Genomic DNA, 12228 nt, shown 5'->3' with positions numbered 1-12228 from the left:
TTTGCTAAAGACAACCTAAAAGCTAAAAGCTGTGAAATTGCTGAGGAGATGTCTGAGACATGATACAGCTGTTTTGATGTCAATATATTCCAAATGACAAATCTATTAAAATGATAACCGTTAACACAATCGGCCACTGATGAGGATGCTAAGGGATTTGCTAAAGATGTTTTCACAAACTAACAGCTGTGAAAGTTGTAAGAGGATGTCTGAGACAGATTACAGGTGGTTTGATATCAATATATTGGATGGCATCATCCTGGCCTCCAGCACCACTGTGAAGAATCTTGGAGTCATCTTTGATCAGGACATGTCCTTTAATTCCCACTTAAAGCAAATTTCAAGGATCGCCTTTTTTCACCTACGTAATATTGCAAAATCGGAATATCCTGTCTAAAAATGATGCAGAAAAACTAGTCCATGCATTTGTTACTTCAAGGTTGGATTACTGCAATTCTTTTTATCAGTGCTGCTCGGAAAAGTCCATAAAGACTCTTCAGCTGATCCAGAATGCTGCGGCCGGTGTTCTGACGGATCCAGGAAAAGAGATCACGTTCTCTCTGTTTAGCTTCTCTGCATTGGCTTCCTGTAAAATTTAGAATAGAATTTAAAATCCTCTTTCTCACCTACAAAGCTCTTCATGGTCAGGCTCCATCTTATCTTAAAGAGCTCATAGTACCTTACAACCCTGCGAGAGCACTACGCTCCCGAATGCAGGTTACTGTGGTCCTAAGTTTCTAAAGTAAACGGAGCCAGAGCGTTCAGCTATCAGGCTCCCTCCTGTGGAACCAGGTTCCAGTTTGGGTCCGGGAGGCAGACACGTCTCCACATTTAAGAGTAGGCTTAGACTTTCCTTTTTGATAAAGTTTATAGTTAGGGCATAGAATCGAATATTGTTAGGAGTAGTAGTTAGTCACATAGTTTCAGATTTATCTATCATATAATCAAGACTATAATAAAACTAAAGGGAGACTTGGCATACAGCCCGATCCGGTTGGGGAGAGTTCTATCCCGACGCTGGAGCTCTCTTTACCTTGTCTCCTTGGTTTTGCTGTAATATAGTTTAGAGACAGCTGGGGACTTATTTGATACACTAGTTAGGGCATAGAATAAATTGTTAGGGAGTAGTAGTTGTCACATAGTTTTCAGATTTATCTATCAATATCAAGAATATAATAAACTAAAGGGAGACTTGGCATACAGCCCGATCCGGTTGGGGAGAGTTCTATCCCGACCGGGCTGGAGCTCTCTTTACCTTGTCTCTCTTGGTTTGTTGTAAAATAGTTTTAGACAGCGGGGGACTTATTTTGATACACTGAGCTCCTCTCTCTATCTTTCCATCTTTTCATTTTGTATCCATGTCCCAGAAATGCTTGTTACCACCTAGCTCTGGGAGTCATCCCCGGAGTCCTTATGTTCTTTTTTCCCCAGCATGTTCCCTTGGATCAGAGAGGCTCCAAAATCATGGTAGCAGCTGTCGCCTTGGTCCCGCTCCATGTTCTGATGCCATGTTCAACTGCTACACTGCTGCCCTGCTAGGTCCTGCTACGTCCTGCTACGTCCTGCTGTGCCTTGTAATGCCGCACAGCGTCCTGCTATGCCATGACTATTACAAAGAACTGCTACAAACTACTAATTTTTTCTATTTTTGCTATTGCCACTCTTCATTCTAACCCCAACCGGCCCGTCAGACAGCGCCTACCAAGAGCCTGGGTCTGTCCGAGGTTTCTGCCTAAAAGGAAGTTTTTCCTCCCTGTCGCACTGTCTTGCTCTGGGAGGAGACTACTAGAACTGTTGGGTCCTTGTAAATTCTGGAGTGTGGTCTATCTGTATAGTGTTCCTTGTTATGAATTGATACTATAAATAAAATTGAATTGAAATTGAATTGAATTGAATATTCAGAAATGAGAAACCCATTAAAATGATAACCTGTATGTATTTAATAGCCAACATATTAGGGATGTTGATAAGGTATTTTTAAAGTATTATTTTCACAAACTTACAGCGGGATAGTTGTGAGAAGATGTTTGAAACATATTACAGGTGGTTTGAGGTCAATATATTCAGAAATGAGAAACATGTTGAAACTACCATTTTTGTTGGTAACTATAACTTTATTTCTTAATCATTATTATTATTATTATAATTATAATAATAATAATAATTATTATTATTATTAAGTGTGAAATGTTTAATGGCTCTCACTCTCTATAATAAAAGTCGTTTGAGATTTCTATGTTGAACAGCAAAAAAAGGTATAAAAGATTGAAATAGCTGGTATTGCAGTTTTAAGACGGTCCCTAAGTACGTTTGTGACCGTCGGAGTCGGATTCAGGTCTTTGCGCTCTTAACTGCATCGTCACTTTTATTGATTTGGAGTTCAAAATAACCGTGAAACGTCTGTCTTAATTTGGTCTCCAACATACCCTGAAACTGGGGGAAATCGAGGCTTTAACAAGGAGCCATGAATGTCAAACATTAAACTAACTTCAACTGCGGTCGATAACCGCGAGCAAAACGTCATTAAATCACAAACGGGGCATCTTTCCCTAAGAAACAACGGAAATTAACGAAAGTTCGAATCTGTGAAGACTAGGCCTACCTATACTTTTACAAAGTATGTTCTGAGTTGTGTGCATCGTTTTTCCCTCTTGCAAATTGTTAGTTTGCATAGCCTTCATCCGTTTCATGCAAACACCTGCTGGTTCGTTCTACAGAGGTTTTGACAGTACTTTTGGGGTATATACTGGATGTTTGTGAGAAAAGGGGACAGGTTTTCCAGAGAAAGCGAAACTGTGGAGCAACTATAGACTGGTGGGTGCGGCTCCCATTCATGTGTAACTAGGTATTTCTTCACTCATTTGCAGCGTGGAGCGCTGAATGACCCGAACTTCCTTCTGAGTTTCCACAGCTTACAGAACAGAGAAAAGGTAAGAAATAAGTTTTTGTATAAGCCTAAATTGGACAATTACAAGTCTGTTGTCGATGCTGAGCCTGTAGTGAGCTTAACAACGTCTAATTTTGTTTACTTTATTTCAGTTAGAGACATATTTCTTTTATTTGAGCTAATTCGCTTGGTAGTTGCAGTGATAAAAACAGATAAACACTTGTAACGTTAACGATACCTAAAAATAGAAAGAACAAGATGCTGGAGAAAATTTGTCATAGCCCACGATGGCTAGCTTGCACGACCACATTCATTTTTAATAAAATGAACATTTAAATCGTGTTTTATGTTAAATTCCATATGCATAGGATACCATTTGTGGTGGCCTATCAGATACAATTTATAGAGCCGAGGATGTGTGGGAAGCGCTGATCCCCGTGGGGGACCATGTGCCCTCATGGCTGATCGTAACTTGCAAGTAGAAGAAAAAAGATGATCCCGGAAGGTCATACTCAACCTGTAAATCAGTAAAGGCTCTTAAGCCATGGTCACAATACAGTCTTTTAAAACATAAACTCCCCTGTTCTTCCAGTGTGGAAATGTAAAAGGTATATTGCCCTTAAGAAATTGTTGAAAATTGGGGAGTGATTGTGCCACATTACAGTATGGAAAGTTTTGAGTAGAAATTTAGTTATAGGGCCTAAATGTAATTTACATTTCAATTGTATGTCAGAATATAATATAATTGAATGCCTTTATTGTCACTATACACATGTACAATGAGGTCAAAAGCAACATCTTTTCCAGTGCCAACGAAGACGTTAATAATAGTATAGCTTGTTCTGATGCACCTGTAACTTCTCTCTGAGGGCAAGAGGTGAAACAGATTAAAGCCAGGTTGGAAGCTGTCCTTGGAGATGTTTTTTGTACTGCTGAGGCAGCCTTGATTAACATCAAGGAGGGAAGAAAGCTTCTCCCTGTCTGCCACGGTGCAGCTGCCTACCATACTGTGATCCAGTATCAATGTATAATTGATACTGCTCTTGCTCCCTCAAATGTTACAAGTCTCAATTTAAAAAAGGAACATTTATTGAATTTTTGAAAACAATATTAACAAATAGTAAAAACATGTGAGGTAGAACAAGTAAAAAAAGAGAAAATAAAATAATTATTTAAGCATAAATAAAAAAAATTACACTACTGCACACAGTTGCAACAAGCAAGCAGCGTGATAAAGTGCACACTGTAGTAAACTTAATTTTGAAAGTAACCAACTATTTACAACCTAAAAATATCCATTTGAATAAATTGCTTGATTTGTAACTTGATTTGACTACTTCTACATAAATAAAATGAGCATGTCTAAGGCTAATATGCCGCCTAATATAAAAAGACAACAAAGTAGTAGGTCTTAACGCAAATGTAAAAGAAGCTGGTATTTATCAATCCACAGAACATAAATCAGCAGAGGAAAATGCACATTACACAACAAATTATTGTTAACAAGTTTCTGTTCTAAACTGCATCAACGTTAAAATAAATATTCAACCACGTGTAAAACATATCTCTCAAAGTTTTAAAAGCTCTCCTTCAGTTGGTGCAGCACTCTCATATATCGCTGGGATGCGTGTATCCCACTGAGTGAGACAGACAGACAGACACACACACACACACACACACATATGAAACATATCTCTCATCATTAAAGCTCTTCTTCAAAAAGCATCTTTTTCAAAGATGTTTTGAAAGTTTAAAAACTTTCAGTTGTCTTGAAGAGCAGGCTTCCAGTACTCTTTTATTAAGGGAGGGGCAATGTATGGTCTGCACGTAAACTGCAGCGTCTCTCTTGTGTGGACGCCTGTGTAATGCCAGGAAAATCGATGAATATCGGCCCGATGTATCGGCTGGCCAATAAATAGGTCGAGTTGAGTTGAGTGGTGGCAGGGCTGGAGTGGTGCAGGAATTGGATAGGGGTGGATTATATATTATATATGAAAGTTTTGTACTGCAGTAGATAGCAAAGAACAGAATATATCAATGGTGAAGTACCTGAAACTCTTGACTATTGGTATATAGGAGGGCAGGGGAGTTTGAGAAGTAACAAAATTTAAATGCACACTCGGCAGTTTCTGTTAGATTACTACATTACTGTATAATGCATTTTCATTCAGGTATAGGCTTAAAAACACTGGATGCGGAAAAGTATAAGGACAACAGGATACTGGGGTGGGCAATTTAGATAATATTCTCTATCTAGGTTTATTTTAAATCACTTGAGAAATACTAAACTAATGTCCTTTTGGCTTTCCTGTTCGTTTAAAGGTTATTAGTATGGTTAAGCCAGGGGTGGCCACTAGAGTTGTGCAATTAATCAAAAACATCACAAAAAGTAATTGAGAAAAACTATAATTTTGCACATTATGTTTGCAAAGAAGAAAAACAAATTAACAGTTCAAGATGTTTTCACTGTTGATTTGTTTAACTGTTTCACTGTTCAGTTCAATAATTATGTCTTTCCAAAATTCAATGAGTATTTGGGTAAAATAATCATGATTTCAATATTGACCAAAATAATTGTGATTATGATTCTTTCCATATTTGAGCAGCCCTATTGTCCACATACTTTTAGGCAAATAGAGATTTGAAATAAATGACCATTTTGTGCCTATTTTGCCCAGATAACTGTGTGATAGGTTCAAATCAGTCTGTGACCTTTTTCCTGGCTTAACCGAACCATAGACAATACAGCAATCCTTGTGAATGGAGCAGTCCACTGTGAACCTTCCCAGTTTCTCCATTTCTGTCTTGTATCCTCCAGGCATGGCCGTCCACCAACAGCCAACCCATGTGGTGTCAGTGATGACCACTACTACCCAAGGCCCTGGGACGTGGAGCACCGGCCTCTGCGATTGCTGCAGTGATATGGGCACCTGTAAGTTAACCCAGCAAACCCTTAATTATGTTTCTCACCAATTTCTGTCATTCATTACAACTATTTCAAAAGCTGAGGCTCAGAGTACCTACATGATCTTGGAAACATTAAACAACAATGTTAAAGATGGTGGAAAACCATAAGGTCTAATTTATTAGTGGTACAAATATTAACTACTACATTTCAAACCTACAATCATCATTTGCAACAATTTCAAACACAGTCTCTGTGAACATTGAGTCGGTAAAAATATTTATGCACAGTGTTCTCTTATTGACTGCTAATAGTCTTCTAAAAGAAGCTAAAATGAAACAGCAGTCAAAGACGAGAGCAAGCACAGTGGTCTTTATGGAAAGATGCAAATGCAACCTTATCTGTCAGAGTATCATGTATCAGGAAACTCATGCCACAGATTTTGAGGTTTCTGTTTACCAGAGATGAATAGTACTCTAAATACCCAGTAAATCAACAGTTTATATAATGCAACATTGGTAAAGTTCATCTTTAAGTCAGGTTCACTGGGTTGGTCGTAGTATTCTCAGAAATATCACAACATTCAGCACAACTGTGCCCAAGGACACCCAAATTAAGTGTGAGATATATCCTTATTGTTATGCTTTAAAAAAAGACAGAGCAGAGCCGGCTATTGCTATAGGTAACCTAGGCGATTGCCTAGGGCGTCAAATGTGTTGGGTTGGCCAATGGCCATCTTTATGCAAATTAATCTGTTGAACGTGACACAACTATCCAGTAGAAGTAGACAAAAATCTTTCAAACTAATCTTTGTTGATCAACTCCATGGCCCATTTCTTGCTTAAAATGTTTTCAGAAACATGTTTCAGTGATCTGTTTTTGTAAAATATGACATCCTATTCCGTCTGAGCCGCCATGACAGTGGTGTGAAATTCTCGAGCAGCCTGACCCACGTGACATGTTCGTCCAATCAGCTGCAAGTCAAGGGCGTGGAGCATCAACCATGGATGTATAACGTCACAACGCCACACTTCTGTCGTGTCGCTGTTAGTTTGACTTTCCTGTGACGCGACGTTTCCAGTCTACGGGTTAGACTCAAACACACGGAGCTCTGAAGCAGATCTATGCATCGCTTAGTGTCTACTCTCGCTGTAAAAATAGATACTAGCAGCGGTACAGACCCCCAGGGGGCGCAAAAGTCAATCTCGCCTAGGGCAACCAAAGGGCTAGAGCCGTTTATACATACTTCTTTTTTCTCTTCTGCCCTCAAGGTTGCTGTGGTCTTTGGTGTTTCCCCTGCATGCAGTGTCAGACAGCCGCTGACCATGGCTGGTGCTGCTGTATGCCACTACTGGACGTCTGTTGTGTGGTGTCATGCCTACTCCGCTCGTCCATTAGAGAGCGCCATGGCATTCCTGTAAGGCTGGCTTAAAGCTGTTTCATGCTACTTGCGTTCAGTGCGGCCGCCGCTGTGCGGACGGCAATATGACGTAAATGCAGCCTGACCAAGCTGCGCTCCTCCAAGATTTTGTAACAATGCGGATGCAGTCGCACAGACTGCGTTGAAATGATTGGCCACAGTATGATCAGTATGAAATCAGTTTGAAAGCCCATATGGTTAATGCTGTCCACAGCACGCCGTCTGCAGCATGCCGTCCGCAGTGCGCCTGAAACATATTATACATTGTATAAAGGGGGTACATGTGGGGAGTGGGTGCAAGCTTAGTGTTGGCTTGGGCTTGGTAAAAAAAACCTTTTTCTAATAAATTATGATTATCAGGTGAATGATCCAATATTGTTTCTTTAATAGTAATGGAACACCCCCTGAAAATCTTGCTTACCTTACTTTGCTGCTGTGACATACAGCTGTACTCCGGGACATCCTGTTTGGTGTGGTTATAGGTCCAACTCTGCCCTCTGACCACACCCATCATTGGAGGCAGCAGTACTATGCTACTAAGTTACTCTTTAAAGTCCTAAGTTTAATCTTTGTATCTGTACCTTTTCTCAGCAAATGTGTGTACATTCGCACTAAAAAGGTTATTTAAATTATAACTGTTACGTTAGCTACCATGTTTCATGACAGGACGGTTGTGGCTCATGATGGCTAGCTGGCTTTAGTGAGAGGGATAGATTGAAAAATGACTCGACTTGAGTTTTTGTTTGTTCATGAGTTCTTGAGGTTTAGTTACAGATTTATCCATCCTTTCTTCCATACCAGTTAATACAGTAAATACATGGAGAGATTGAGTGTTCTTACTCTAAGAAACATGGCAAAGAGTATGGTAGATTAATAGCTGTATTTGATTTACAATGCAACATAACGTACATAAACAGAAACAAGAAACTTCCTCACAACATCCTGTAACAAAAGCTGAAGTTGTGGTTTAAATGTGCACATAGTGAGAGTGCAGCTGTGAGATGCAACACTTCCTCCATTTGGCTGTGAGTTACATACTGGTGTGGGGCCCAGAGGCTCATTGCAGCACACTAAAAAATAAGAATGAGATTATCCCATACATGTTATACTTTTAATCTGAGCTCTGGGAACCAACGTGAGAGACTTTGAGTAACATTATCTTCTCAACAATTTAGAAATGTTCTCAGGGTTGTCACAGTGTAGTACATATAATAGACAATACATAACTAAGAATTTGCACTGAATGCTAAATGGGAAGGAGAGAGAGATAATTAGAGTACCATTCCCTGAGGTTTCATTCATCATTCATCAGTATCATCAAATATATTTTACAATGGACAGATGCAGACTTTTGTTGTGAAGGACAATATTTGCAGAGTGGGATGCAAGGGCCACTTCTTTTTATGAGCAATTGTATAGTGTACACAAAACATGTGCATTCAGGACATTTAAACATTGATAAAGCTGCGCAAACTATAAAGTATTCATAGTTTTAATAAAGAACAAATGTGGTTCTATCCAACTGTTTATAGCCTTGCCCTGGGGCCCTCTCATCCATTATAAAATCTTGGTTAGCAGCAGATTCTTTGCAATGTGATATCATTGTCACATCGCAACTAGATGTGCAATTACACTATGAGCTCAAAATTTGGTTTGTTCAAAACTCTTGATTCAGTACATTTAACAAAATTTGACCGGATTAATTATGTGAATAGAATTGCTTATGTATTCTGTTCTAGGCAGAAAATGTGTTTTTAATAGTTTTCATGTAAAGTTCAGTGTAAAATTAAAATAATTCCTGTTCTGGTTCACTTGTCATGGCTCATTAACCTTGTTTCCATTTTCAGCCAAAAAAGCGGTGTTCACTGCCTGGCCAGCACCAAACAGCAGACAGACATAGTTGGCAAGTGAACATAGTGAAGCATGGTGTTTCTGCCACTTCCAATTCAAAAAATTAGATTAATACTTCTTTAAATCAACTCGACTACAGCCAAACTACTTCAAATCTTTACTGTCAGTAACTATTCTGCTATATTAAAGCAAAATATTCTGACTGTTTTAAATAGGGTTAGTAATTATTCTTAGTAGATAAGTCTCTATAAAAGCGAAATTATGTCATCATTTCACCAACTGTTGGATTCATCCCCCCTCTCTCTCTCTCTCTCTCTCTCTCTCTCTTTCTTCTTTTTCCTTCTGCAGGGCTCATGCTGTGACGACTGCTGCAAGTTGTACTGGTGTTACCCTTGTGTTTGGTGCCAGATGAATCGTGAGCTGAAGATCAGGGGCAACTATCCAGGCAACAGTGCTGTGGTCACCACACAGGTCATCAGGGGATAGCGCTGAGGATAGGCATAAGGCATGTTTGCTGACCATTATCCTTAATGTCATAGTGCAAAATGCCTACAACTCCAACTGTGTACTTTTGCAAAACAACATGACATCTGCACCAAGTTTTAGCAGTTAGCACTGAGCACCTTCACATTGTGAAGTAGTGATGTGTCATTTGTATTGCCTACAGTAGATTTAGCTTCTTCTTTTTTTTTAGAATAAACTTTGGTGTTCAAAGCCTGAGAATCGTTGTTATAGCCAGGCGTTTAGAGTTTAATGTTAGCATTTTAATATTCTGATACTGTAGGATGTTTGGCCAATAAAATATTTTTTATTTCAGTTAACCAGCTCCATCTAGCATCTTTACCACAACAAAATTCCATTATTATTATCATGATTATTAGTATTATTGTGTCAACAGGCTAAAACTCCAGTATGAAGTCTTCTTACTGAAGTGAGACACCCTCACTTCTCTCTTTTTTCATGATGTGGAAGTTGGCTAAACTTTTGCAGATACCGTACATAGAAAGTGAGATTGTAGCTGTCGGTTACTGAGTCATTTCCTGGTTAGACTCCTATCAATCATACCACATAATCACAAATTTTGATTTGATATATGAGATATTTGATCAAAAATATGTTTGTCAGTGATGGTGTACTATATTCATACATCACTGATAATTAGGTGTGATGATCCATAGTTGTTGCATGATTAAATATTCAATTCAATTATTTAATTACCACAACTGCTTTTGAGCCAAACATAATAAAAGGTAAACGTATCAGTTAAAGAGTAATGCATTGGCACAACACCAGAAAAACCCACATAGAAAGGGGCAGTTATACAGTAGTAATTTAAAAACCAACATGGTAAAACTCTTGAAATTCAATGTGTAGATATTTTGAAAACTTCTGTTTTACAGTAGTTTAAATGGCAAAAAGAATGTACCTGATATGTAAGTTTTTAAAATAATTGAGACACTCTTAAGTTCTAAAGCCAGTAGTTAAAATACAAAATGATTTAATATTTTGAGGGTGAACAGTCTTTAAAATGATGCTAACCTATGAAAAAGAGAGAAAAGAGGAACATGAGTTGAAACAACCAAACAGGGGTATTGTGGCTATAGAGTTAAAGGAGTTTCACAAATAATGTTTGTTGTGTTTCCCAATATTATCAACCTTTGTTCTGTTTACAGTGGTGATTTATTAATCTCAAAGTTAAAGAAGAGACATTACACAAAACAATCTTGTGATAAAGTAATAATTAAGTCAATGAGTAACTTTAGATCAGGATGAAACTTATATTTATTAAAATCTTTGCATTTTATCTTATCTCACTATTATCATCACTATCTTATAAAGGTTAAATCTGGATGTGTGTGTGAGAACAATAAAGCTAAGGATGTCTAATGCAATTATTCATTTTGTATGCAGGGGCAAAAGTTCAAGATAAAGGGAAAGTTGAGTGTCTTGGGTAAACCCCATATTAAAAAGAAAAAAAAACAGGGAAAAACATTTTCTGTTCATCACAGATTATGGTAATCAATTAGTTTGTTGGATATCTCTGTAAGAATTAGGGTTAGGATTCTGTTTAATTACTATACATTAAGGCTATTAAAACCCAGTTTTGTTTCATAACCTATAAAGAGAGTCATAGCTTTTTTTCATAGTCATTTTATTAATGTAAAATCGGTGGTGGAACAAATGAAAACATTCCCCATTAAGCCAAGAAAAACAGAGTTTCTTGTGGTATTTTGTAATCGTCACCCACTCTGTGCAGAAGAGTTGTCAAAACATCAACTGCTCTGATACAGATAGAGGGGATTCCATGCAAACTCCAAAATAAGACTATATAATAAACTAAATTAAGAATTCCAATAGGTTACTTACATGTCTTAGGAAAGTTCTATCAATATTTGTGAACATGAGCTTTTCTCTCTCAAAGATAGAAACCAGAGGAGTAAGTCTCAAACTTGTGATGCATCAAGTAAAACCTCTGGAGCGGATCCAAAGAATAATGATAATAATTTTTTTTAATGACACATTTTGTCACTTTGGAGTTATTCTGCTGGCCTTTAAGTAGATCTGGGCACTGGTAAGGTGTAGAAAGTTTAACATATTCATTTACACATACTGCCGACATTATTTTGATACAAAGTTGGTTGAAAATCCCTTTTGGTAAAGAAAAAATGTTTTATTGTTCCTTCTTCTTCTGCAGAAAAAAAAGTTGTCCATTCTGTTAAACTATTGGCTCACATTATTACTTATGTTGTAGCCTCTGTTTTATTCTCTCTATCTGCACAGTACTTGATGTTTTATTGAGTTTCTTGCTTTGTGTGTCACTAGTTACTTATTGTTTTATTGTTTTCAAGAAACATTCTCCTCCTGTATCCAGTTAAGTTTCAGTTTCATGTGTCTGGGAAAGTGTGGAGAAAGGAGAAAGTCAGAGTCAGAGTTAGGGTTGATTGAGGAGAAACGGGTGTGGGTGAATGAGAGAAAGGCAGAGGGAGATATGTAGGCGGAGAAGCCACACACACACACACACACACACACACACACTTCTCGTTGGAATGCAGCACCCCCTAAAAGAGGAATTACACAGACACACACACACACACAGACACACACGCACACACACAAACACACACACACTTCTTGTGGGAATGCAACACGCTCTAAAAGAGGAAT

General features: G+C 38.1%; 1 protein-coding gene and 1 long non-coding RNA gene across 2 annotated transcripts in view; one reads left to right on the top strand and one right to left on the bottom strand.

The window, feature by feature from the left end:
• LOC116686354 (uncharacterized) overlaps positions 1–7069 on the bottom strand; it is a 21004-nt gene extending 13935 nt beyond the window's left edge. Inside the window, exons 1-2 of the long non-coding RNA XR_004331227.1 lie at positions 6850–7069; positions 685–688 (exon numbers count right to left, since the gene is read on the bottom strand). This is a non-coding gene — a long non-coding RNA (uncharacterized LOC116686354). The remainder of the gene's footprint in view (positions 1–684; positions 689–6849) is intronic.
• ponzr1 (plac8 onzin related protein 1) lies at positions 2868–10444 on the top strand (the record flags this gene model as incomplete). The annotated part of the gene is given in 4 exon segments (XM_032511352.1): positions 2868–2930; positions 5706–5819; positions 7064–7209; positions 9412–10444. Coding segments are annotated over 3 exon segments (396 nt in total). The 3' UTR covers positions 9550–10444.
• Positions 10445–12228: the final 1784 nt, after the last annotated feature.

Source organism: Etheostoma spectabile, unplaced genomic scaffold, assembly GCF_008692095.1.
Source record: "Etheostoma spectabile isolate EspeVRDwgs_2016 unplaced genomic scaffold, UIUC_Espe_1.0 scaffold352, whole genome shotgun sequence".
Lineage (NCBI taxonomy): Eukaryota > Metazoa > Chordata > Actinopteri > Perciformes > Percidae > Etheostoma > Etheostoma spectabile.
The sequence above is the reverse complement of the archived record's forward strand: the minus strand, read 5'-3'. Positions and strand labels throughout refer to the sequence as shown.